The following is a 27,215-nucleotide window of genomic DNA, read 5'->3' on the forward strand; positions in this document are numbered from 1 at the left end:
CTAACCGAATATGTCAGTTATTTCACTGACGACTGACTCATAAGGAGCTCTAAATGTACCATTTTGAAATCACTATTTAAACATGAGGTGTTGGGAGATCAGAGTGATGGAGGTCAGACAGGTGGATGCAGGTGGATGAAGGAGCTCAACGGTGAGGAAGAGACGTTCATGCTCCTCTGGAGCTGTTGGAGTTCTTGGCGGATGTGCTGGAGCTGGCGTTGTCTCTCCTCCTCTTGCTGTTTGTGCAGGCTCTGCTGCTCCTGGAGTTTGTCCTGCACCTCTTTCTCCTGCACACTCCGCTGCTGAGCTCTGGTCTCCAGCGCCTCAGACAACATGGACGGCTGCATTATGAAGCGTCCACCTCACGCTCTCCTCTCTGCGGAGCAGCTCCTGCTTGCTCCTCTCGCTCTCCTCCTAGCCCGTCTTCTCCCAATCCAAAAAGCTGTTTGTTGAAGAGCTGTTGGGTTTTTTTTCTTTTTGCAGGCTGCGCTCTCCTTTCTTTGAGGCCTGTGTTAACTCTTTAGACGTCCTCAGAGAGTTGTCTTCTGAAGGTGTCTTCCCGCTCCTCTCTGATGAATGTCTGAGAGCAGCTTCTATAGGACACTTGTGGTTTCTCTCTTCCAGAACATCCTTTGTGCTGCGCAGCAGGATCACAGTTTCAGCTCATGGAATTGTCATCATTCATCAGCTCAGAACAGCCCCACTCATCCCGTCTCTCTCCCATACTTCTTCTTCAGCCTGGAGTTCTCTGAGTTGACTGACTTCTTGGAGATTCTCACTTGAATGAATAGCATTCCTTCAATGAATCATTTAAGCCAAATGAAAGCAGAGTTTCTGACTGGTTCCCACATTAATTAGTGCGATTGGTGCGTTGCACTACCCTGCGCGACCTCAGGGGGCGCAGTGGAGCAGCTCAAATTCGCTCCTGCCTGCAGTTTCATGACATGTTTCACCTTTCATTTAATGCAGTTTCTACAGGTTTGACAACAGGAGCTTCTCTCACCACCATGTGTGCTGGTTTCTTTTGTAACTGGATGATAAACACTTTGATGGTGGGAGCACAACACCGTGGCTCTGCATCAACACAGAATTATCCTGCATGTGTGTGTTGCCCGTGCAAGCTATTACGCTCTCAGAATACCAAAATAAATGTCTGGATACTCAAAAGCTCATTTCTTTGGCCTTCCACGTGCAGTGCTTTTTAGCAACAGAGGTGTCCGTGTGCACGTGGGTGCACGTATGCTGCGCAGCGTGAATTTCTCCTAGGTTTTTTCGGGTCTTCGCTAACTATTTTCCTTTCATCTAGCCAGGGGTAACATGGCAAATCCATCTCATTCCATTCATCTCTGCTGGTCGACACGTGCGCGTTTAAATGTCTGACTCCAAAACTCTTGAAATTTAAAACTTGTGCTCACCCAAGCATCCCAAAAACATCTTAATGGCACCTGACACATGCGACTCCGAGAGTGTTGTCGGGGCTATTAAACATGTTTTGTTCCGCTCCCCGTGTGTGTGTGTGATCTGCTAATTAGCCATGCTTTGTCAGTGTGATGGGCTAATGGCTAATTGCATTGCACGGCCTCTGTGTGTACATGCAGTAATGACTTAACGCTCTAATAAGATCGAGTTACAGGCAGTTGGATCGTGATGTCCCCAAACACTGATCTGAGGCCAGTTATGCTTTTCCCTCTAATGGCTGTGATGGAAGAGTGGTAGTGATGGATTGACCCTTGAGCTCCCGTGTGAGAGCAGAATCACTCCCGTGGCGGTCTTCAGATTAACTTTAGATGCTGCTGATGTAGGTTTCATTGATAGCAATGCAGGAATTCAATTTTTATTTGATTACATATCTATCCATCTGTTTTCTGTTAACCGCTGCTCAGTCCTAATTGGGGTCGTGGGAGTGCTGGAGCCTGTCCCAGCAGCCACTGGCAGGTCACCAGTTCAACAGAGAGCACAGACACCAGTCACACTCTTACACCAACTGGAGAAGAGGGGAGGGGGGGGGTGAGGGGAGGGGAAGAGGAGAGGAGAGGAGAGGAGAGGAGAGGAGGAGAGGAGAGGAGGGGAGAGGGGGGGGAAAGAGGAGAGGGGGGAGGGAGTGAGGAGGAGGAGAGGAGACGGGGAGGGGAGGAGGAGGAGGGGAGGGGAGGGGAGGGGGAGGACGGGAGAGAGGAGAGGAGGGAGAGGAGTGGGGGAGAGGAGAGGAGGAGGAGGAGGGAGGAGGGGAGAGGAGGGGAGAGGAGAAGAGGAGGAGAGGGGAGGGAAGGAGGGAGAGGAGAGGAGGGAGAGGAGTGGGGGAGAGGAGAAGAGAGGAGAAGGGAGGGAGAGGAGGGAAGAGAGGGAGAGGAGGGGAAGGGGAGGGGAGGGGAGAGGAGAAGGAGAAGAGGGGAGGAGGAGAGGAGAGGAGAGGAGAGAGAGAGAGGAGGGGAGGGGAGGAGAGAGGGAGAGGAGAGGAGGAGAGGAGGGGAGAGGAGAGGAGAGGAGGGGAGAGGAGGAGGGAGGAGGAGGAGAGGAGAGGAGAGGAGAGGGGGGGAGAGGAGAGGAGAGGAGAGGAGAGGAGGGAGAGGAGAGGAGAGGAGAGGAGAGGAGGAGGAGCTATAATGATGGTAGCTATAAGGATTTTGTGGAGTGAGTGAGTGAGTGAGTGAGTGAGTGAGTGAGTTTCCATTGGCCACAGTATGAGATGGAGCACTTTTCCCCCACTTTGTCCCCCTCTGTCACTTTAGTAACACAAGAGCCTCCTCCATGTCCTCATGCTACGCACACACACACACACACACACCCCTCCTCTTCCACTATCCTGCAGAAGTTCCATCCACTTGTTCTTCCCCTCTTGGCACCCCCCTCAAGATCCTCCCCGTCCTCTCCGTGGACTCACGTCCTCCCGACTCCTCCGTCTCTGTCGCATCCGCCTGTTTTTAGAAACAGTTGTGCGTTTTAATCCACATCTGGGGACCTGCGGTGTGGCCCACGACCACCCAGACGTCCTTTCATCTGCAGCAGTCCAGCCAAGCTGCGTTCAAGAGCCCCGACAAAGCCCAACGTCCACCTGACCCGAAGCTCCACTGTTGGCGTGCGTGTGAGAGAAATGAGAGACGTGGTTTTTCTCTCCCTGTTGTCCGCGTCTCTCTATCGATCGGACGCTTTGATCATTTCAATTAGCAGCAGTTGTAATATTCCGCAGCTGTTTGATTGGTCGGACCAGAAACGAGCGTTGAGCAGCGATACAGAGACTTTTAATGCAAATCTGTTGCTGTAATTTCATTCAGTGCGTGTGCTCATTTAAAGCAGCGTGACTACACACACACGCACACACACATGCACAGATCTACTCAGGATTTCTCATTTTAGCCCAGAAAGAAAGTGCTTGTTCTCAAATAATGTTCAGAGTGTCATCAAACATGCCAAGCGCTGGTGTAATAATTATTATAGAGAGCCTTGATAACGTGGTTCCCACTTATAAATCCACTCAAATGGGATTATAGCACATTTGTCCTGCAGTTTAAATGCAGAAACATCAATAAAGACATTTTAACAGCAGCCTACAAAAATACCAGATCTATGAATAGCTCCCCATTAGGTGTTTGTGGATGATCTGAACAATTAAAGGACCCATTATTTCAGCTTGAACGTGTACGGCATTAACAGTGGGATGCGTGTCGGTTTATTTTCAGCGCCCACGCACACACACACACGCACGCACACACACACACTTCCTAATATAGAGCAATAACACCAATAGAGACCGTTTAGTTTGTGTGCAGTGGCCACTATCTGTGAAGCAACATTAGCTCCACATCTAGGACACAATAATTATTCATAATATTTCGCTGTTTGCCCGTGCGCGCGCGTGCGCATGCGCGGCCCGTGTGCGTTCACTGTGCCACCAACCCAGAAGGCAATTCATCCTCGAAAACTGGGATGAAGATTAAGATATCTTCAGAGTTTGCCTTGTTCTCTCCTCGCCTCATTATCCAATCGCCTCTCATCCTCTGGATCTCCGGCCCTCTCGCTTTCATGCCTCTTTTCTCTTTCTCCACAGTCTCTGCTCTCACCCAGCAGTGGTGGAAAAGCGTCTGCAGCCTTCAGCTCAGGCTCGCATCTCTTGTTTGTTTGGTGCAACTTCAGCTTTTCATACTTTTCTGTTAATGATCATGGGCCAGGACAGCTCTCTCAGCAGAAAGCTAATAGAAAAGACCCGCAAAGAGCTTTAAAATGAGTTAATACACAATAAATGAATAATACAATCTATCAGCGCTGCTTTTATTGGGCCCTTTATGCTTTACGCTCTCCAGCAGATGGAACACTCAACTTCAGCGCGTTCAAAAAGTTGCTTTTTTTCATCATATTTGTGATTATAAATCATAGAAGATTCTAATTCAGTTGATAGGACACTCTGCTAGCATTAGCAACCTAGCTCCCCCAACGATAGCAGCAAGGATTCTGTCTCTTCATGTTCATAAAAATATATGAAGTCTATACAGTACATCCATTAATGAGCCACAGCTGGACAGTGCCTCAGATTTTTCATAGAATCCAGCTGCAAAACAACTGTGAAACAATCGTTACCGTTGCTGTTTTTAGCTCTGAGATAATATACCCATCAGGCTTTGGTCTGCTACTGGTTTAGCATTCTGCATCACCCTCTACAGAATATTAAACCCGCTCTGCAGTCTTGTCTGTCCCGGCTAGAACGTGCACTTTGAGACAGAAGGGCACAAGTTTGGAGTGCAAATATTCCACTTCTGTCTCTGAATGTCTCTCGACGTTCGCGGCGTTCGTTCCCAGTGTTTCAGCGAGTAGCTTAAACGTTGGACAGGCCTATTTTCTTCAGGCTTGAAATGCTGTCATATCGATTGGCTCGTGGCTTGGCGAGCACGTGATCCGCCTGGCATCGGCGTTGGCCGCTGGACAGAGGACGGCAAAAAGGAAACGTACAAATAAACAGAAATCGAGTGAATTTCGCTTAATTCCACTGGAGGAGGCCAGGCTGAATCAGGTGTGGGTTACAAGTGAACACTCGTTAGGCCGTAACAAGGGCCCGTAATTGGCAAAGAGCAGATTGGTTTGAGGGAAATAAGAATTTTCTGTCCCATTAAACAACGGTCAGAAATAATACGATAGCCATCTGCAGGCTGAGGGGAGGAGGGAGAGGAGCCGAGTCGTGCTCCCCGGCAGGAACGGGGTGAGAAAACGCCACGTCAGCACTTATTTAGGGCCGCAATAAAGGAAAAGACCAGTGGTTTGGTGTTATCTTTGCTGCAGCATCCCTATTTATTTCCATCGATAATGAAGCCCCCGCGCTCTCCATCACCGGGGCTGAATCTGGATGTTTACATTCTGCCATGTGTGCATGTCTTCCTGGTGTACAGACGGAATTTATGATTGGCTGACTGTGCGCCAACTGCCTTTTATGGCCGGGGATCAAACGGCATAAAGCCCCAATAGACACGCGAGAGGCGGAGTGATACAGACGCTTCACGGCCACGGGCGCTGAGTCATCACGGGGGCTGATTCCCTCCACTTCCTCAACGTCCCCGCTTGGACTACAGCTCATGCTCTCGCACCCCGTTGTCTCTCCACGTGAGGACATCTTCCTTATTTATTTGACAGTGGGAGACATTGGAGATGAGAGGAGCCGGGAGATCCCGACAGCGGCGGCGGCGCCGCAGAGATCCAATCGCCTGCTCCGTCTGCATGACTAATGCTGATATGACATATCGTTGTCACACAGGGCATGTTCACGCAGGCCCAAGAATGACAGCTTTCATCATACCGACACGCGCGCACGTATGCGCACTTGTTCCCTCTTATCTCGCTTGCTGACACCATTTTGCTCTCTAACAATCTTGCTAATTATAATTGTTAATTAATTCTCTGCCAGCGTCCTCATCAGGAGACTAATAACCTACATTTCCCTTAATTAGACCTTCAACCCTTCACTCCCTCCCTCAGTCTCTCCATCCCACTCCAATCCACAGCTCTGTCCCCTGCCTGCCCACAGCCCTGATCCCACCCAGTGTGTGTGTGTGTGTGTGTGTGTGTGTGTGTGTGTGTGTGTGTTGTGTGTGTGTGTGTGTGTGTGTGTGTGTGTGTGTGTGTGACACGGATGCTTCTCTTCTCTGATACCAGGACCCTCATGAGGTTTTGTTTGACATTTTGAGAATTTAAAGCTTAAAAAAGGAGGCGGGGATTCGTCCCCTCCGGTGTCCCCCGTAGACATAGACATGGACATGGAGTCAGCCACTGCTTAGTTTAATAAAGCGGACGGTGACCCAGCAGTTTTGATGTTTGGGATTCAAACGAATCGAACTCAGAACATCGATAACCTTTTATTTAATGGCGGCGAGCGTTTCAGATTTGCGGCGGCCGGTTCAAGAATTCCAAATGTAGCAGTTTCTCTGTTTTCCCTCAATGCTAAGCTAAGCTAGCAGCCGCTGCCCTGATCATGGATGTGACGGTCGCACGTGGAGGGCGGCGTCGGTGTTCCACGTCTGAGCGTTAGCAAGAAAAAGTGAAATAAATGCTATTTTTCCTCATTTGTCTCTTACAAATCAATGCAGGTTTTTACGGCGTCTTTCCTAAGAGACGGCACAAATGTGTGTGTGTGTGTGTGTGTTCTGCAGGAAGCTGGGATCGATAGACAAGCTCTCTCTCTCTCTTCTCTCTCTCTCTCTCTCTCTCTCTCTCTCTCTCTCTCCTCGCCCCCCCCCTCTCTGAGCCACCAGTCCCACCAGGCAGGGCTGACCTGGTTCCTCCCGGCTGTTATCCTGCCACCACTTGCTCTGACTATTTCTCCTCCAGGCCTGTTGATCCTGCAGCTGTCTGGATCTTCTCTAACCCTCTACAGCTTCTTCCTCCTCACTTCCTCCCCGCTGAAATCCTTTTTTGTATTATCGCCTCCTCTGCTCTTCCTCGCTCCGTCTGACACTAGAGGAAGTCAGATGGAACTGGCACAGGCGTGTCCGTGCTGCTTCACCGGTGGTGGCAGAATGGCAGATTTTTCCCCTCGTCCGTCCTCTTTCCTCTCCTCCCTCACCCTCTCCTGAGAGAAGTAACCCAGATTTGAAAATGAATTGCTGCCTAGTCTCTCTCTCTCTCTACTCTCTTCTCTCTCCTCTCTCTCTCTCTCTCTCTCTCTCTCTCTCTCTCTCTCTCTCTCTCTCTCTCTCTCTTCTCTCTCTCTCTCTCTCTCTCCATCCCTCGTCCTCTTCTTCGTAAAAAGCGACTCAATCTTGGAAAGAGAATACCACCTCTCCATCTCTTCCTCCTCCTCACCCTGCCTCTGGGTTCACGGATATATACCACTCCTCACCTCTGTCTTTGCTTCCCAGAGCGCTTTAATCTCGAAAAAAAAAAAAAACAGAAAAAAAAAAAAAACAACCTTTGTCGCTTTTGTGCGTTTTTGTCCTAATTTTTCGGAGCGGGACGCCGTTTATTCTGCTTTCTCCTCCTGTCCCTGTGTTGTTCCTTCTCTCTTTTTTTGAGGCGACCAGCTACAGGTGTAACACCTCGCTCCTTTTGAAGTGAGTAGAAGGAGGAGCCAGGACAAAGTCAGGTATTGTGGTTGTATTATCCTCGGTGTACATGTCGACACTTTTTTAAAGCCATTTATCAAATTTTCTTCCCATTTTTCAGTGTCACTGACTGATTTTTCTGATGCTGAGGAAGCATCTTTACATTCAGATTCTAAATACTATTGGCTGTCAGCCGTGATTTTGTTCATTAAACCTACGCTGCTGTTGCTTTTCTTGATTAAATGGCGCCTCAATCCCGCCACAGCGTTGCTCCGTCTCTCATTTTCCGAGCGCTCCGGACAACAGTCGCGTCCAAAGTTCCCCCAACGCGTCGCATTAGCTGCTAACAAGGACAGACAGGAAGTCAAAGTGGATGCAGGCTAATCTTGGAGCAGGTGGTGGGGGTGTTGTTGACATGGCAACAGGAGGTATGGTTGATGACAGCAGGGGGTGTGGGGGGTGGTTATAGCTGCCAGGAAGATGGAGATGTAAGGGGGCAGAGGGATAGAGGGGGGTCGGGATGGACGGCAGTATGTGGGACGCGTCGAGTGGCGCTAATCGATTAGCATTCCTGTGTCTCTTAAGAGAGTTCTGCCTCTGCGTGTGAATTAACCTCGGTGTCACCTTCATTACACCCCCCCCCCCCTTCCTCCTTCCCCCTCATCTTTCCCACGTGATCCGTCTCCACCTGCATTTCTGGTTAATCCCTCCTCTCGCGATCCTGCTCTCCTCGTGGCTGCTCCCCATCTCACGTGCTACCAACTCAACTCCATTCTCAACCCTGACCTATTCCACTGTCCCCCCCCCCCCCCACACACCCACACACACACCTGCCCTTGGACCTCCACATCCTTCTGCATTCAAGGTCTTGCCTGTGCAACCTCAAGCCCTCCTCACTGATATTCATCATCCCGTCTTCCTCCCTCTCGCCTGTTCCTAACGTATCCTCCAGGCATCATGTCCACCCCGGTCTCCCCCACCGCCTCTCTGTCCCCGCTGACCCTGGTCTCCCCTACGGCGCCACCCTCCTCTCTGCCCTCGCCTCTCGCTCCTCCAACCAGGGTGCCCGTCTTCCAGAGGAAGGGAGCGCTCAAACACAAGAGGATTGTCGAGGTGAAAGACCATCAGTTCACGGCCCGTTTCTTCAAACAGCCGACCTTCTGCAGCCACTGCACGGACTTCATCTGGTAAAACACACACACACACACACACACACTGGTCCTCCTATCTTTGTGAGGACCCTCGTGATACAATGCGGTCCCCAGCCCTTATCCTAATCCTCACCCTCCAAAAGCCCTTTGTTATTTGTTGGAGCAGCTTACAGAATGTCCTCATTCCCAAAAGTGCCCCCACTTTGCAGATAAAACATGTATTCTGGTCCTCGTTTCACTGCATGTAGAAGAACACACGCGCACGTGCACACAGCTGCACATTAGCGTAGAAGCCAAAACGCCGGCTCGTGAGCCGCCTCTTCAGGCATCCCACCGCTCCATCTGACTCTGACTTTCTTTGCACTTCTCCTTTCCTGATGAAGAAACATCCTACACTGTGCAGTCACAACGCTGACCCGCGCTGACCCACAACTCCACAACGCCGCCCACACAACACAGAAGGAATCTCGCCAACTTATTGTATTCACACCCGCACACGGCGAGCCAAATGAAACAATTAAAAGAACCCACCGTACACACATAATTAGCAGAAACGGAGCAAAACAGCAGCCAACATGCAAATGGGAGACAAACACACTCAGACAGCTGTGTAGGAGGAACCACTCACATCACCAGGACGTATACTTCAGTCGAGCTGGAGGGGTCCTGGAGGAACACACACACACACACACACACACACACACACACACACACACACACACACACACACACACACACACACAACCTGCGGAAATGTATTAAATGTTTTCATTGTATCAAAATGACCTATAGGCTGCGTTGAAAGTTATCTAAAACGCCATATTTGGGGTTTAATCTATTGGGTTCACCACCATATCTAAATAATACTGAAAGTATTAGAAATCATCTGAAGGGTTTAGTCTTTGAATGTGCAGCAAAGTTGAGTACAGGGGTATCTCACGCCCATGTATCGATCGGATTCTGTGGACTTCTGTGTCAGCATATTGTGCTAGTGCATGGTTGCGTGTTGCGGCATATGGCGGGGCGTATATGAAATGCAGGGCGAAGCGTGTGCCAGTAGCCTCTAGGTAGCCTTCAAGACGTTCCTCCAAATGAAGTCTTGGCTGCAGGAGCGAGGCTCAGATGATGGTGAAGACACACACAGGATGGTACCCAAGATGTTAGAGACAATGAGGAGACATGTTATGTTATGTTATGTTATGTTATGTTATGTTATGTTATGTTATGTTATGTTATGTTATGTTATGTTATGTTATGGACAGACATTTTACAGTCAGTGTCTGGTTCTCTGGTTCCCCCTGCTGGTAGATTTTAAAACTGCACCCTGCAGCGCGGCTGAAATGCCTGTTTCATGGTGATCTTGGATCAGATCACCATTTTTTTTATTTTTTTGGAACCTTTTGAGGTGGTTGATTACTTCCTTTTTGTCTGAGCTGGCAGGACTGTCGAACCAATGTTGGAGCTGATTTTGAACGTGTTTTCTTTTTCTTTTCCATCTTCTAAACTATCACGACTTAACTGGAGTAGTGGACTTTGTAGGCAATCAATGGCTTTAATTATTCAATTAAACCCCTAGGAAGAAATTGGAAGCTCTCGAACACCGCAGCTCTAAGGGGGAAAAAAACAAAAACAATTAGGTTTATGCATGCGGCTACAGGAAACCATCTTTGACTGTTCTGTTTGTCCAGCTCTGCTCTGTGTCTCAGGAACATAACTTTAGCAATTATGCTTTCAACATCTTGGATTTAAATTCCACAGGCAGCCTCTGCCTCTGTCGTGACAGTATTTTAACCAGGAGCTCTTTCTTTCTTCCTTATGTTTTTCTCGCACAGGGGCATCGGCAAGCAAGGATTCCAATGTCAAGGTAAGCACCAATTTCCTGCTGTGGCCATTCAGTTCAGCAGCTGTTTCATTTTGTTCACATTTATTTCCCCTTCATGTTTTTCTTCCAGTCTGCAGTTTTGTGGTCCATAAAAGATGTCACGAGTTTGTGACCTTCACTTGTCCCGGCTCGGTGGCGGGCCCCAAACCAGATGTGAGCAGATGTGTTTACTTCCTGTTTCCTCCTCGGTCGCCATCTTTAGTCAGGCGTTATGGCGTCGTCACCGTCCCTTTTAGGGCCGTGACTCATCCGTCAGTTGGTTCATCTCGCAGCCTCGTCCTGCCTGTGTGTCCAGGAGCAACTGTGCAGCCTTCCTCTGTAGCAATGGAAGAGAAACCGGTTGTAGGAGAAGCAGAAGGTGGTGAGGGTTGAATACAGGAGCGCTCAAACGCTGACATTAGATTAATTTAGCAGGTTTCCATATGTCATGGATATTTAGAGGAATAAAACCACCGTCCTTAGTCTGGGTGGTGCAAAAGGAGCCGCGTTAGTGAGGGAACAGTGAAGGAGGGAACGTTTAAGAGGGACACACAGACAAGGGGAAGCTGTGATGTGTGTACAGTGTCAGTGCTGCAGGTGTGATGAGATGAGGAGAGATAAAAAATGATCCATCCCTCTCTCTCTCTCTCTCTCTCTCTCTCTCTCTCTCTCTGTGTGCGCACAAACACACATGAGCACACATGCAACCTTGCCAGGATGAGCTCTCATTTTTCCTGTCCTCTCGAATGGAGAAATCCAATTGGTTTGTCCCTGAACGCACCGCGTCTCCACTGCATGCGTGTGTGTGGATGTGTGTGTTGACGGGTGTTTTCCCCCCCTTTCAGGACCTGAAGAGTCAACACATGTTTAAGGTCCACACTTACTCCAGCCCGACCTTCTGTGACCACTGCGGCTCGCTGCTGTACGGCCTCATACACCAGGGCATGAAATGTTCCAGTGAGTGTCAATGGATCGATCGATCGATCGATCGATCGATCGATCTATCTATCTATCTATCTATCTATCTATCTATCGATCTATCGATCTATCGATCTATCTATCTATCTATCTATCTATCTATCTCTATCTATCTATCTATCTATCTATCTATCGGTCTGTAAAACCCATTGAAAACATCAAATGTAAACATAGTGATGCTAGTGGTGTGTGTGTGTGTGTGTGTGTGTGTGTGTGTGTGTGTGTGTGTGTGTGTGTGTGTGTGTGTGTGTGTTGTGGTGTGTGTGTGTGTGTGTGCGTGCGCGTCGTTGTCATGTGAGGTTGTGACATGAACGTCCATCGCCGCTGTGAGACCCGCGTCCCCAGCCTCTGCGGCCAGGACCACACAGAGAAGAGAGGGCGGATCCACCTGACCATCAGAGGGGAGTCGGAGGACGTCTTTGTCACAGGTGCGATGGGCGTCTGGATTTGGGGAATTGTTGTTTTGGCGATGGAGGGGGAGGGGAGGGGAGGACGGGGGTTTAAAAAAATCGAATTACCCGGGTAATGAAGGAGTTCTCTCCCTCTCTGCACCTTCTATTATTGTGCTGTCGCTTCAGTGCGAGAGGCTCGTAACCTGATGCCCATGGACCCAAACGGACTGTCAGACCCGTATGTTAAACTCAAATTGATTCCGGACCCCAAGAGCCACAGCAAACAGAAGACCAAAACCATCCGCTCAACACTTAATCCAGTCTGGAATGAAAGTTTCACCTTGTGAGTCCTTCTGGAGCTTAAGGTGGAAGGTTTGCACATAGGGAGGGAGGGAGGGATGGAGGGATAGAGGGAGGGATGGATGGATGGATGAAGGGACGGATGGAGGGATGGATGGATGAGGGAGGGATGGATGGATGGATGGATGAAGGGATGGATGGAGGGATGGATGGATGAGGGAGGGATGGATGGAGGATGGATGGATGAGGAGGGAGGGAGGGAGGGAGGGAGGATGGATGGATGGATGGATGAAGGGATGGATGGATGGATGGATGAGGAGGGAGGGAGGAAGGGATGGATGAAGGATGGATGGATGGATGGATGGATGGATGGATGGAGGGAGGGAGGGAGGGGGAGGAAGGGATGGATGGATGGATGGATGAAGGGACGGATGGAGGGATGGATGGAGGGAGGGAGGGAGGGAGGAAGGGATGGATGGATGAAGGGATGGATGGAGGGAGGGATGGATGGATGAGGGAGGGAGGAGGGAGGGAGGAAGGGACGGATTGGAGGGATGGATGGATGATGGAGGGAGGGAGGGAGGGAGGGAGGAAGGGATGGATGGATGAAGGGCTGAATGGAGGGAGGGATGGATGGATGAAGGGATGGATGGAGGGAGGGATGGATGGATGGGTGGTGTGACAGGCTGTGTTTGGTCCCCAGCTCCGTGCGTGGGAGCCAGTGGGACCGACGTCTGTCTGTGGAGGTCTGGGACTGGGACCGCACGTCCAGGAACGACTTCATGGGGGCTCTGTCGTTCGGAGTGAGCGAGATCTTCAGACGCCCGATCAGCGGCTGGTTTAAGCTGCTGGCTCAGGATGAAGGAGAGTACTACAACATCCCGGTACCGGACCCAGACCTCCAGGTAGGGGCAGTTGCTATGAAGAGAGTGGCTAGTGGGGCAGAGTCCCTGCCGTTACCCTCCGTCTCCACCAGGGGGCAGGCTTGTTCTGTAATGTGGCAGCACGTGTTCAGCTGGCCTGTGCAGCCCCTCACCCCCCCCCTGTCCTCCGCCGCTCTTCTCCAGGAGCCCCAGCCAGATGTGACGACGCCCTCGCTGCCTCCAGCCATGTCCGTCCCGCTGTCGGAGCCGTTCCCCGCGGCCCTGTCCCAGCCCGCCGTCCCCTCCTGCCCGCCGGTCCACGTCAGCGTCCCCGCCAAAGTCAAAATGGGAATCCACGACTTCAACTTCCTCATGGTCCTGGGCAAAGGCAGCTTCGGGAAGGTAAACCCAGAGCAAATGTCGCCCCTCTAACACTCGTCAACACCTCCGATCCAGTGACATTAAACAGCTCGGTTACACTTCAAACCAGACAGATTATTCTTATTTCCTCCATTGATGGGCTTGACCTTTACGTGGCCTTTCAAACGGCGAGAACAAAACGGCTTTTCTGACCCGCTAACGGCCTCGTTGTGTTTCTGACGACCGCCAAATGATTCACCGAGCTCTCACTTCCGTCTTCAGTCGGCGTTCACGAGCCGACACTCTCGGCGTTCCCGCACGCCATTAAACCCTCCCGGAGGTGCCCGTTGCGCCGGAGCACCTGCCCGCCTGATCCGACTTTAATTCTCCCGCAGACGAAGCCTCAAAACGGCGTTTCCAGCCCCGGCGTGCTGTTTTATAACAGTCGGGGGGGAGTCTGCAGAGGACGGGAGGAGCCGTCGGCTTACGTAAGACCTGAGCGGGGAGCAAAGGGAATGAGTCAAGGAAGGAGGGAGAAAAGCCCCGGGGCGGGAGAATATGAGGAGGAAGGGAAGAAGGAGGGCGGACAGATGTCACTGGTGACACCCGAAAGAGCTGCAACGGTGCCGCCGGAGTGCAGAACTAATTTGGACCCAACTAGGTCAACTTGTAACACATTGACCTAAAACGTTGCAGCCCAGAATTCAGCAGGAACCTTCAGCCGCGGTTCGGCCGCAGGCGGACGCCGACGTCAGGCGGGCCTTCTCTGATCCGGTCCACCCATTTATCAGAACCGTTTCCCCCCCCCCCCCCCGCAGGTGCTGCTGGCGGAGGAGCGGGGCAGCGAGCGTCTGTTCGCCGTGAAGGTGTTGAAGAAGGACGTCCTCTTCCAGGACGAGGACACGGAGAGCGCCATGGTGGAGAAGAGGGTGCTGGCGCTCTCCTCCCGCCCCCACTTCCTGACCTCGCTCTACTGTGCCTTCCAGACGGAGGTGCTCCGGGTTCTGATTAACAGATTATATCGTTCTTGCTTTGATGAGGTCGTGACTGGTGGTGGCGACAACTCACGAGCGTGTGTGTGTGTGTGTGTGTGTGTGTGTGTGTGTGTGTGTGTGCAGGACCGTCTGTATTATGTGATGGAATACGTCAACGGAGGAGATCTGATGTTTCACATTCAGATAGTTGGCAAGTTCAAAGAGGCTCATGCAGCGTATGTACAGTAGCCAAAGGCTCCTTTTCTGTTACCCTCAATCACCGTCTTCATCGCTGTCGTCTCATTTCCTCACACACACACACACACACACCACACACACACACACACACACACACACGTGCACGCGCTCCTCTCTTATCTGTGCTCATCCTACCTGACTCATAATAAAGTCATCAGCTTTCCCTCCCTTTGGCGTCCGCTTCCTTCTGCTTATCTACGTTTTGCTCTTCATCTAATCAATAATCTTTGATCAACTCCTGCTCTCTTCCTCCGTTTCTCCTCCTTTCATCTGTTTGCTTACTTTGCCTTTCATCAGCTGCCTTTTTTTTTTCCTTTATGCTTTGGCCAATTTTCTGAAAGATGAAGCACACACACACACACAGGTTGATGTTCTCTCTCTCTCCAGGTTTTATGCAGCGGAGGTCGCAGTGGGCCTCTTCTTCCTCCACAGCAAAGGGATCATCTACAGGTGTGACACAGATTTACGACGTCTCCGTGACGTCTAATGACCGAGCGGCCGTTAAGAAGATGTCATCTATCACAATGATTTACGGCGGCGCGGTGGATCTTGTGCCGTCACAGGGATCTAAAGCTGGACAACGTGCTGCTCGACAGCGAGGGCCACATTAAAATCGCCGACTTCGGGATGTGCAGGGAGGGGATGTTCGAGGGCGACACCACGCACACCTTCTGCGGCACGCCCGACTACATCGCCCCTGAGGTACGCAGACCCGGCTCGGCCCGGACGGAGAGTTCATCCTCCCAATTCTGTGACCTTCTGCCCCAAAACGGAACTCTCCTCTCTCCAACTATCTAAACCACATTTAAAAGTAAAAGAAGTCTTCAGCTTTAAAGTCATCGTCCAGGGTTTAGAAGAGGCAATTCTCAAAATCCGATGCGCGTCCTCTGGCCTCACAGGTGCTCCACTGGCCTCCCCTCCCGTGATCCACCTCTACATCTGCTCTTTCTCCCAACTTTCCTGCTTGATTGCCGTCTCTTGTGACTTTTGCCCGCTTGCCTTTCCAGATCGTGGCGAATCAGCCCTACGACAAAGCGGTGGACTGGTGGTCCTACGGCGTCCTGCTGTATGAAATGTTAGCGGGACAGGTGAGACGCCGACCTGAGCCTCCAGCGCTCGTCCTTTGTGATCACTTCAAAAGAGAGTTTCGCCCCTTTTTCCTCCAATGTTCTCACCGCGTCTAATAGTTTCCCTTTTCCCTCTTCTCTCCTCTCCGCCCCCCCAGCCCCCGTTCGATGGAATTGACGAGGAGGAGCTGTTTCAGTCCATCATGGAGCAGAGCGTCTTTTACCCGAAAAGCCTGACTCGGGAAGCTATTGCTATCTGCAAGGGCGTAAGCGGCTCTTTTTGGCGCGCGTTCCTTCAGGCGTAGCAGCCTCAAAAACCCGAGAACGGAACCAGTTCAGAGAAATTGCATCAGGCCGCGTTGCGAGCAGAGCAACATTTGGAAATAAAAAACTAATTTAGCCAATCCCTCTGGTCAACGCCGATAGCTTTGATCATCATTTCTTATCAGCGTTGAGGAGATCGATCCCTCGTTCGTCATCCCATTTGCCGTTAGATAGAACCATTTTCTAGAGGGATGCTAGCTCGGAAATGAAATCTGAAAAGAGGAAATCTGGTAATATTTCAGATTACCGCAGGCAAAAGCATCAGCTTATTATGGGGTAGCGGTAGTAAAGCTATACTTCTATATGCTAAAAGAAGTTTGCCCTGTTTTTAGCCTTGCTAAATCACTCATAATGGGTTTTTTCTTCGCCTCTCTCCCACTTGTCACTTGTATCCAAGCTCCTGACAAAGCACCCGGCCAAGCGTCTTGGAGGAGGAGTGGACGCCGAGCGGGAGATCAGGGAGCATCCGTTCTTCCGCTGGATTGACTGGGACCGTCTGGAGAGGCTGGAGATTCCGCCGCCCTTCAAACCCAAAACTGTCAGTAGAACAGATGGACTCCAGGCTCCACAGACCTGTTTTCTCTCTGCTTTTCTGGAATCTGTCTTTCCTTTGCCAGTCTTCCTTGTCTCCTTCTCTCTCTTCCAAGGGTGCTTTTAGGGAATTGAAGCCGTCACTTTGTTCCATCTGTCTTCGCTCTCTCCGAACTCCCACTCTCTCTCTCTCTCCCTCATCTCCACACATGCTCCCTCTCTCCTTTCATCCGGCCTTCCTTTCTCTGATCAGATGGTGTTGAATGTGTTTCTCTCCATCCCCCCAGCTCAAACAGACAGCGCCCTCTGCTGTGTCCGTCCTCCTCCTCCTCCAATATGTAACTGTTTGTCATCATTGGCTCCCACATGCTGGTTTTCTGTGGAAGTCAGAGGATGTGAATATGTTCAGGGGTCAAAGGTCAGGCCCATTAGCCCACTCAAATTCATCCCATTCAGCTTCATGACTGTTAGGTGCTAGAGGAGGCTTCTTTTGATGGGAGAGCTAAATGGAGCAGTGGAAAGGAGGACGTGGGTGTTTTTACCATGGCGTTTTTTTAACATCTGTTCTTCAACAGGGCGGGAAAAAGGGGGAAAATTTCGACAAGTTCTTCACGATGGCCCCGTCGGTGCTCACGCCATCCGACCCAGATGTGCTCGCCGCCATAAACCAGGAGGAGTTCCAGGGCTTCTCCTACACCAACGCCGACTTCGCTCCCTCCCCTCTCACCGCCGTTTGAACAGGAACCGCTCCGAAAAGGCGCCGCCGCTCCGCAGGCAGCGGCGTTCCCACGGATCTCGAACTAGCTGACACGTTCCACAAAGCGCTCCGACATTTACCGGACAACACAAACACGCATTCGTGTCCCGTCACTCTCTTTAACGTCCTTTCACAATACTGCGCAATACTATTTTATTAGAAAACTCTAGTTTGAAATAGGAGTATTAATGATTGTCTTTGCATGTTTGTAGGACGATGAGCCGACACACTAGTTTTATATAGTACGGAAATTCTCATTACCTTTTCACACTTTTCCCATCTACTGTACAAAACAAGAGAAGATCCTCTGCCTTCGTTCACGGCTGAGTGGACGCAGCATTCGCGGCACCATGCTGTGTGTGTGTGTGTGTGTGTGTGTGTGTGTGTGTGTGTGTGTGTGTGTGTGGTGTGTGTGTGTGTGTGTGTGTGACGGTGATGCAGGCAGAATCCGGTCGGGTCTCGGTGGCACGGCCCGACCTTTCATTTCAACGTCACGCCGCCAAGTTCAGATGACCCACCGAGACACGGCTCCCACGAGCAAGGCACCACTAATATGGAGCTGCGCAGTATAAGGTGCCCCCCCCCTCTCCCCGGGCTGTAGTCTTGGGCTACACTGTAACCTACAGCACCACAACAACAACAACAACAACAACACAGCAGCTCCTCGAAGATGAAAATAGGTCCTTCACTGATATTTCCAAGGGTGAAACATGGGGATTGTACAGGTATAATTGCTAGTATTGTTATTGTTCTAGCATTGGTGGTGCATGCTATCAAGCTTTGTGCTGTATAATGATGTAATCACAGCATTGATTAGGCGTAATTAAAAGCGAGGCTCAGCTGGACTGTTCAATACGTGGAAAAAGATGCTCACAGTGCTGCCGTCAGGCACTGTCTTAGCAGGGCAGGTGGCTGCAGACGTCCGGCTCGGTTCGGACACCCCCCAGATCACTGTTTCACACACACACTGTCAGTCTGAGCAAGCGTCTCACAACCACAGTTAGCAGCCAACAGATAGCACTTCTTTAGCATAGCGGGGAGGATGAAGAGTGGATCTGTTCAATGACATTTGCTCTGTTTTTTATGTGAGGGGGGGGGGGGGGAGACCGTGGAAATAAACATGTAGAAACAAAAGTAAACCGTTGGCCTGTCTCTGTTTCTCTCTCTCTCTCTCACACACACACGTGCGCGCACGTGCACATTCACTTGTGTTCAATAGTGGCTGCACAGAAGATGCTGACCCCTCTCTTCACTGTCTTATCACACTTGTCGAAGCAGCAGAATCGCCTGGCGGGCGCCTCACGTTTGCCCCTCACGTCCCCGGCCACCCCTCCCATTCCGAAGCAGCTTGACGCCTCACCCCCCCCCCCCCCCCCCCCCCGATGGGACTAATATCCCCACAGAGATCTCAGCTATAACAAGTTGACCTTCACATTAAAATCTAATCAAGCTGCCGCCTCCCTCCGTACCTCCGTCCCAGTCCCCGTCCCCCCTCCCCTGTCCTCAGACGCTCTCTAAGCCTTCGAACACATCTAATCTCTGCACGACTCCCACTGTCGGACTCTTCGCACTGGTGCCCCCCGTGTCCACCGCCCGCCTGAGCGTCATGATCAGCTGACTCAGTTTAGAGTTGCTGCAGTCAAAAGTGTGATGGGGGTGTTTCTGATTACGTCCAGCGCTGCAACTCTGGAGCCCTTTGTGCTCCCCTCATCAACAATAACACACACCAGGGACCAAGTTCACACTCCTTGTGGACTCCAACCTTGGCCAGTCCGTCTTGTGTAACTGTTCCACCAGCTAGTGCGTGAATGTCATCAACTCATCTCTCCTTGTTTCTTCATATCTCTCTCTCACACACACACACACACTCACACACACACACACCTACGCACACAGCCTGAGGTCAGAGTGCTCAAGACAATTGATACCAACTAAAAATATAGGCTTCCTCCACCACCTAAAAATAGACCAAGGGTGGTCCACAGGAGACAAGGAGGGACGAGCGAGAGGAGGAGGAGGCGAGAGATGGCAGCAGAAGCAGAGAAGGAGGTTAGGAGCTTTAGCCGTTTATTATTGAGTGAGGTTAACTGCAGCTTGCCTCCTCTGATTCGCCAGTGTTTGCCTGCTTGCTTGGTGGGAATGCTGCAAGCAAGAGCCGAACAAACAAATCAACATGTGTTGCTCGCAATTAGAAGGAGGGAGGAGCCCACGCAGAAGGTTAAAATGCAATAAACCCAAGATGGTTTGCAATTAAACACCCCCCTTCTCCCCCCTCCCTACTGCTGGCTCTCCTCTCCCTCCCTCCCTCCCTCCCTCTCCCTCTATCTCTCCCTCTCTCTTAAACTATCTTGCTGATCCAACACTCCACCGCAGTGCCTGGGACGGATTGAGAAAGAGTGCGCGAGATGACGGATTAAGAAGAATACAGGAAAAAGGGCTCAAGGAAAGATACAATACACGAGAGAGAAGGAGAGACAGGGGAGAGAGAGAGGGGGAGAGAGAGAGAGCCAAAAGCAGCCTCCCCGCTGTGAGCTGTATTAACTACTGGCGTACGCGCACGGCTGCGGTGGAACGGTAAGTGCGGCTCTTATCCCGCTTTGTTCTTCCGATTTTACCCCTTCCTCGGTAGTGTTTGAGGCGATGACGCCCTTTTTTTTTGGTAACTCGACTTCGTCATTCCAAATGTGCACGTGCGTGTGCCACCAGCAGGGTTCCTGACGGCTCCGTCCGTGGCGCTCCGACACGCCGCCGAGAGCGCGTCAGGAGCGCCCACGGAGGAACGTCACCTGCGGCTGCGGGGCTTCGGCTTCAGTCCTGGAGCTCTCCGATGTTCTCTGCTCTCTCTGTCGCCTCCAAACTCCGCGTCAAAGTGTGAGTGACAGTTTTTTTGAGGGGGGTGGGGGTGGGGGGCGTCTAAACAACCCTGCGTGCACGGCGGCGACAGATAGATGCGGGCTGTGCATGAGATTAAAAAGCTACGAGCTTCTTTTCGCGATTGCGCGGCGAGAAATTCTTTTGGTTTGGACCTCGTCAGCCCTCGCACGCACAGGTGTTCCGCTCCTGCTCCTCCCGTCCATCTCCCCGTGCGCGTTTCCTCCGTCTGCACGCTCTTCCTTTGTGGTGCCAACACTTTCCTCCTTTGCTCCGTTTCTCTCCCTGGTGCCTCCCTCCTCTCTATTCCTGCAGCAGCGCATCTGTCAGCCCTCAGACTCTCTCTCCTCAGGTGTCTGCAGGTGATGTGACTGACGTGCCAGATCAAAGAGGATCTAACCTTTTGTCCCCCCTTGTGGCTCCTGCGGAAACCAGTTCAATTGGCTCATTACTCCCTGGGCGATGGAGCTGAGGGGCCTGTTGTAAAGCACTAAAATAGGGCCGTGTCAGGAGCCCGACAGCCCCGTCGGAAGGCAGCGGAGGGGGTTTGGTGTGTCGGTGCAGGATGTGGGTGCTGTCCGCGGTCCTGATGAAGCCTCTTAGACCAGCGTCTTCCACACGAATGCTGCTGGTGTGATGCTTCGAGCCCCTCTGCCCTCTGCCACACGTACCTGGGAACAGCTGCCCCCACCCAGGGTATCCACCTGCTAACTCTTTGACCCACCTCTGAACTCAAGCCCTCCAATCTGTCCTGCAAATGGTTAATTCGAGAGAATTGAACTGCTCTAAAAAGCTGATCCAGCCCCCCCAAAATCAGGAGGCAGGCTTCAGGACTGGAGGGGCCCAGACGGGAGATCACTTTATTCTGGGGGTTTGTTTTTTTGTGTGAAGACAAATTGATTTTTGCAACAAAAAGGCAGAATTTCTACTCTTCCAAAATGCTCAAAGGGGGTATTTGGGAAGGAAAATTGCATTTGCATGATGTCAGCGGCAGAGGTCTGGTTTCACTGCTGTCAGCTGACAAGATGGTGAACGCCGAGGTATGATGTCACCATGAAACTGGACAAACCGGGAGGGCAAATCCCTTCTTTGGCAAATCTATCGCAGTATATAAAAGCCGTGTGTGCGTGTCTGAGCGTGCACGTGTGTGTGCTGTGGACAGCTCCAGATTGAATGTCACGATGTATTTACACTTCGTTGCAGAGCAGGTGCATTCCCTCATGGTCATAATTGGACTCTTCCCGTCAGTTATTACTGTGTCACATTTCATTTAAACTGGCCCTGCTTGCACAATCTGTCAGATGCAAGATACTAGCAACACACACACACACACACACACACACACACACACACACACACACACACACAGGGATAAAAGGCTTACATTTCTCTCTAGTCAGGCAGAACCATTTCCAGTTGACCACATGACCATTTTCCAGATGTGGAGCCTCTCTCCAGGCTGCTGCTGGTCATCCTCCCTGGTCACACATGTCCTTCCTTCCTTATCTGTCTTTTCCTGACACCTGTGAATGGTGCACGCCGGTAAATTGCAAAATATCCCGTCGGGGGCGGTAACAGTAATTTTAGGAGGCCACACGTGCGAATGGGCTTCAAATGTCTCTCTGGCTCCCTTTAAAGCCGCTGCTTCACTTGCAGAGGTTTGATGGACGTACTGTGACGCGGTGCTGACACCTCCCAGGTGGCCAGAGGTGGGTCGCACGTGTGCGCGCCGGTGCTGGTGTTTCCCCATGACTGATGACCTCTTTCCAGATCCGCTCCCAGCTGGGAGGTGCGATTGCTCTTCCTGTCTAACGCCCTTTATCGCGCCCTCCAGATGAGTTCGTGCAGCAGCCGCGCGCTGACCATCCTGTCCACGGTGTTCGGGGCCTGCGGGCTGCTGCTGCTGGGCGTGGCCGTGTCCACGGACTACTGGCTGATCATGGTCGAGGGCATCATCCTGCAGCAGAACCAGAGCATGGAGGTGAAGATGGCGCTGCACTCGGGCCTCTGGAGAGTTTGCTTCGTGGCTGGTAGGAAGACACAGTGTGAGAGGTGTTGAGGAAGGATGCTTCTGCAATGCTGCGAGTGTGCGCGCACAAACAGGATCAGTGGTGTGAGAGCAGGAACAAAGAGATATCACAAACCCCATCATGCCATGATCGCCGCACTGGCAAAAACAACGTTTTTCCATTTTCTGGGTTTCTTTGCTTGTTGGTTTCCTCCCAGGATCAGAAAATGGGAGGTGTGTGGCGTCTGAGTACTTCACTGAACCTGATATAGAGCTCACCACTGAGAACACCGCAAACATCCTGAGTGAGTACAGCTTTTAGGAACACTTTATTTACTCTGTCAGAGCCTGTGTGTCCCCTTCTGGGAGTTACGGGACGAATCTGTGACTCTAACTGAACAAAACATCAGATTGAAGTTTATTATTTCGAACTAACATGATAGCTGGCTTAAATGACGCTTCACACTTAAACCAAGATTTTACTTTGAGGCTTTTCCCAGCTCTGTGTTTCCTCCTCCCTCCAGAGATGGTGCGGACGGCCACGCCCTTTCCCATGGTGTCTCTGCTCTTCGTCTTCACGGCCTTCGTCATCAGCAACATCGGACACATCCAGCCTCAGCGCACCATCCTGGCGTTTGTGTCCGGCATCTTCTTCATCCTCTCAGGTGGGGCCCGTTATTCATGGCCCGCTGGCAACTTTTAGAAAAGCCGACGGGGTTTCCTGCCCTTTCTACCACCTGTGCTGCACCGAGCTGTGTTTTTATGGAAAACCAAAGCAGCCACGGGGACCGTGTGGCCCTTCATATGGCTCCAGAACCCCATCAGCCTCAGCAGCAACGCTGCCAGCTTGAGCCTCCGCATCAGTGCAGTTAACCTCCTCCAACAGCAGGTGGCTGCGATGCTCACATTTGCTCCCCTCTGCGGAGGTGATCCTGCGCTCTCCCGCTCACTCCAACGTGTTGGAGAATGAAGAAAGGCGCGGGAAAAGGGGAGAAAAAAAGCAGAGAGACGGAGGGAATCATCAAACGGTCTTCCATGACAGCAAAGACTTTCGGGTGGCAGGGGCCTCCTAATAAAGGGTGCAGCAGAATAATGAGCGTTACGTAACCGGGGTTATGTAATGTCTTGTGCTGGTTGTGTTGTACTGTCACTTTATGAGGTATTCTGATAGCTGGGCGCAGAATATCAAGCTACATTTATTTAGCAATTACGTACTCGCAGTCATGCCCTTTTACCGCCACCCCCCTCCTCCTCATCCTTCTCTCCCCCATCCCCTTTCCCTCGGATTCAGGAAGCTTCTCAATTTTCTCTGCCTTTTGTGCGTTTCTCCACCCTCTTATTAACTCTCCTTCCTCTCATTTCCTACCAATTCATTCAAGCCTCCAGCAGCATTCTGAGCGACTCCGCGGTGGCTTTTGTGAATTGGCTGGTGGTTCGTAGTCCAGATTGTGCAGCAGCATAAAAAAAAAGCCCACGGGATGCAGCTTCCTTTTGCCTCTCTGGTCCTCCCTGGAACACCTCACAGATGTCTCTGCACTTGTAGACACATTCCAACCAACATTTCGTTCCCCCCATTTCGTGCGACATGCTCCCACGCACGTGTGCACGTGTCCCCGCAGGGTCCCTGCTGTAACTTATTGAGGCAGGGATGTACTCTTCCCAGCATGACTGGCAGCAGCATGGATTCCCCATCTTCTGTCGTTTTCAATTTTGCATTGGGAACACCGGGAACATCGGGAAGCCCTCACGCCAGCTGTTTCTGGAATGTCCATAACAGCTTTAGAGTGTGCGCATGTTGCAGCGTGCACTAAAAATACACACGTTGGCCATATGTTGCGACTCGTGCGTCCAACATGCGCCAGGTGGGGAGGGCGCAGAGTAGAATTCTGGGTAAAGTGAAGTGACAACATATTTCATGATTTCCTGCTACAGTCTGTCGCTGGGTTTGCAGATGGAAGGACAGACGGGCCACAAACGGTGGTTGTAGAATCCAGTCGATAAGAGAAATGAGAGAAAAACGTTGGTCTGTTCCCATAAAAGTTGATTTGTTTCTCTCCTCTTTTCTGTCACTGAATTATGCATCCGAGGACTTCCTGTTTTTGACCTTGTGATCTGATGTGATGTGCACGCTCTGGTCTCTGGAGTGGGTTTTATTTATTGTGTTGCTGTTATTTATTTATTGGTGTTGTGTGACATCTGGGACTGTGCAGGTCTCAGCCTGGTGGTGGGGCTGGTTCTCTACATCTCCAGCATCAATGATGAGGTGATGAACCGGCCCAGAGAGCCCGAGCAATTCTTCAACTACCACTACGGCTGGTCCTTCGCCTTTGCGGCGTCTTCCTTTTTGCTCAAAGAGGTCAGTCTTGTGTTGACGTGAGTCTCACCTCCTCGCTCCTTCCCTTCCTTCCTTACATCCTCGGCAGCAGCGCCGCTCCTGAAGTGCTCAGCTTCAGTTCATCCACACATATGATGCATCTTTGCATGTCTTAGTCAAGTTCACCCAGATCTCCACCCTCACCCTACTCACCACGCTCCTTTCTTCTATCAACTCCACCTCATACATGCTGAACTCTTCCGTCCCCTCCATCACTTCCAGTCTTTCCAAAGCTGCGGCGCTTTTCTCTCCCTAACTCGTATTTATGTAACCAAATCCCCGAAGGCCGCGTCACTCTTCATCTTTCTCTCATCCCCCGCTCCTGCTCTGTTCACTCGCTGGTCTCAGGGTGCAGGTGTGATGTCCGTCTACCTGTTTATGAAGCGCTACGCCGAAGAGGAGATGTACCGCCCCCACCCTGCTCTCTACCGCCCCCGCCTGTCCGACAGCAGCGATTACAGCGGCCAGTACCTCCACCCGGAATCCTCTTGGCCTCCACCGAAACGAGGCCGCAGCACGTCTGAAGCCTCCAGCGACATCTCCATCCAGCTCAACCAGGCCCCACCAGCGCCGCCCAAGACGAAGCTCCAAACGGGCGTGCACGGCAGCCCGCCGTCCATGTGTTCTTCTGCTGGGAGCTACCCGCAGTCCTCTGGATACCCCTCCACCCACACCTTGCCACGCTCCCACCCCTCGCATCCCCAAGGCCAGGCTCTTCCTGTGGCCATTCCTCCATCGCCTGTGCCCCCTCCTCACTATCACACCCACATGCACATGAGTGCCTCACCCTGTTAGTCAGATGATGGGATGCAGAGGAACTGAGACATCCAGTAGAATTCAGTAGATAATGGATGAGTGTAAAAGCTAAACCTGCAGCACAGATCATGTGTGCGGTGCCTGTGTGATTAGCATAAATTGAGGGCGCGGATGGAGATTTTTACCAAGATTGTTCAGGAAACGGGAACAAATGAGCGGATAACGATGTTTCCCAGACTCCAGAGCTGAGCCTGAGTGACAGTAGCACAGGGGGAGTGAGGCAGGGCGAGAGAGGGGCTGCGGAGTTCCAAGGTACCGCAGTGCTGCAGGGAATGCGTGTGCACCTGCAAGCGTGCAAAGCTCTCGGAAAGGACTGCAATGCACAGTTGTACACATACAAAAGTCACGTGAAACAATAGACGAAGCTCATCCTTAGCTAAGTGGAGATGCAGCGAGGTTTATTGTTGTGTTCTTTGATTTTCTTACATCACCTATCCAGTCTCAGAGTATAATCACTGTTAGATAAGATGATTTGTTGACAATAAGAGCTATTAAATGCTGCTTGACTGCCGATAAGTCAGCGATGTGTCTCAAATATCAAAAGAAGAGATGAACTTGTTTATTTATCTAAGACAATAGTATCTGACGTCCTGTAAATAAAGCCACGCGTGGCGTTTAAGTAGCTGCCGTGAATCATGAGTGAAACCGGGTCACACGGAGAAAATGTCTGACTCATTGTTTGGATGAGGACTACAACCGTCAGTACACGCTGAGGATGCGGCTCACGCGGGTGGAGGGAGATGCGGGGGTCGGGCGCCCTCTACTGGTCACGGCCCCGCACCGCAGGGGCGAGCTGGACCCCTGCTGTGACGCTGACGCGCATCCAGAAGTGACGTCAGGATGAACGGAAAAGACTGTACACACCTTACATATATGCTGATACGCTTTAAAGACTGATCATACATATTTTCTGAACTAAAAGGCTGTTTCTATGTGCATCTGAATTAAATATGTCATAAGAACTATTAGATATATTTGCACTTACGTCTCATAGGACCACGCTAAGATGGACGTAAAGTTAAAATGTTTTGATCTGTTTAGAGCTTCAATTATAGTTTTTTTCTGCTGGTTATTTTATCAATTTGTATTTGAAATGCCTACTATATTGCGGGAATAGGATACTTCTCTTTTGGTGCAGAGTCTGTAACACATCCTGTAAAATCCCACTGTGGCGGCCTGTATCTGATATTTGCGTTTGTTGTACGTGTTTGTATATGTAATCTTTAATTACAGTATGTTTCTTTTTGGACTCACATAGAAATTTTAAGGTGAATCCAGATAAAACGCTGCGCCGTCCTTTAACTGAGGACGTCTCATTTCCATCCGTGTTGGTGGAGGAACTTTGCGTTAATGTGTGTTTGCTGCAGGTTTTCGGTATCACGGCTGTGCTGGATCAGCTGAAGCACACTGACATCCTGCAGATGTTTGGAGCAACGTCTGACCATTTAAATCAAGTTTATACTAATATCAGTGTCTTTTTTTCCCCTTAAATACGTAACATTCTGTTCCACTGGTCTCCTTCCTTTGGTTTCCTTCCTCTTGGCACCACTTTGATTCTCCCATTTGGCCCCTCACGTTTTCATTAATTTCCATGTGTGATCCCATAAAAGCCTTTTTGCGGACCAAATGGGCTCTTCACTGGGATGAATGCTCTGTGAACCGCCACCACTCTCTCGGTGACATGTGTGAAGTGATCACTCCCCTCTGAACATGAATAAAGCCTCCAACGTGCTGACAATTGCCCCCCTCTGTCGGTTCCTGTTTGACTTTGTGCCCCCTCACTGCAGACAGGCATTTCAATTGAAACCGG

The 27,215-nt window shown here is 51.1% G+C and overlaps 2 protein-coding genes across 7 annotated transcripts; both read left to right on the forward strand.

The window, feature by feature from the left end:
- Positions 1-7,175: 7,175 nt before the first annotated feature.
- On the forward strand, positions 7,176-18,475 carry prkcg (protein kinase C, gamma). 5 transcript variants are annotated; one of them, XM_057045928.1, is made up of 17 exons: positions 7,176-7,561; positions 8,386-8,707; positions 10,504-10,535; positions 10,624-10,706; positions 11,378-11,489; positions 11,810-11,938; positions 12,089-12,245; positions 12,906-13,107; positions 13,270-13,467; positions 14,244-14,417; positions 14,544-14,635; positions 15,045-15,107; positions 15,221-15,359; positions 15,665-15,745; positions 15,883-15,990; positions 16,446-16,586; positions 17,155-18,475. In XM_057045928.1, exons 2-17 carry the CDS (start codon positions 8,478-8,480, stop codon positions 17,314-17,316), a joined length of 2,103 nt encoding a protein of 700 aa, XP_056901908.1. In that variant the 5' UTR covers positions 7,176-7,561; positions 8,386-8,477; the 3' UTR covers positions 17,317-18,475. The 5 variants fall into 5 exon arrangements, with proteins under 5 accessions (XP_056901908.1, XP_056901910.1, XP_056901911.1 ...); XM_057045930.1 differs by having other exon boundaries at positions 8,473-8,707; XM_057045931.1 differs by having other exon boundaries at positions 7,176-7,529.
- A 1,200-nt stretch (positions 18,476-19,675) lies between these two features.
- Positions 19,676-27,143, forward strand: cacng7b (calcium channel, voltage-dependent, gamma subunit 7b). Of its 2 annotated transcripts, XM_057046113.1 has the most exons (7): positions 19,676-19,910; positions 20,046-20,207; positions 22,042-22,237; positions 22,434-22,520; positions 22,740-22,880; positions 24,426-24,571; positions 24,938-27,143. In XM_057046113.1, the coding sequence occupies exons 3-7, from the start codon at positions 22,042-22,044 to the stop codon at positions 25,382-25,384; spliced, it is 1,017 nt and encodes a 338-aa protein (XP_056902093.1). In that variant the 5' UTR covers positions 19,676-19,910; positions 20,046-20,207; the 3' UTR covers positions 25,385-27,143. The 2 variants fall into 2 exon arrangements, with proteins under 2 accessions (XP_056902093.1, XP_056902092.1); XM_057046112.1 differs by lacking the exon at positions 20,046-20,207 and having other exon boundaries at positions 19,677-19,910.
- The last annotated feature ends 72 nt before the right edge of the window (positions 27,144-27,215 follow it).

Source organism: Takifugu flavidus, chromosome 10, assembly GCF_003711565.1.
Source record: "Takifugu flavidus isolate HTHZ2018 chromosome 10, ASM371156v2, whole genome shotgun sequence".
In the NCBI taxonomy this organism is placed as follows: Eukaryota; Metazoa; Chordata; class Actinopteri; order Tetraodontiformes; family Tetraodontidae; genus Takifugu; species Takifugu flavidus.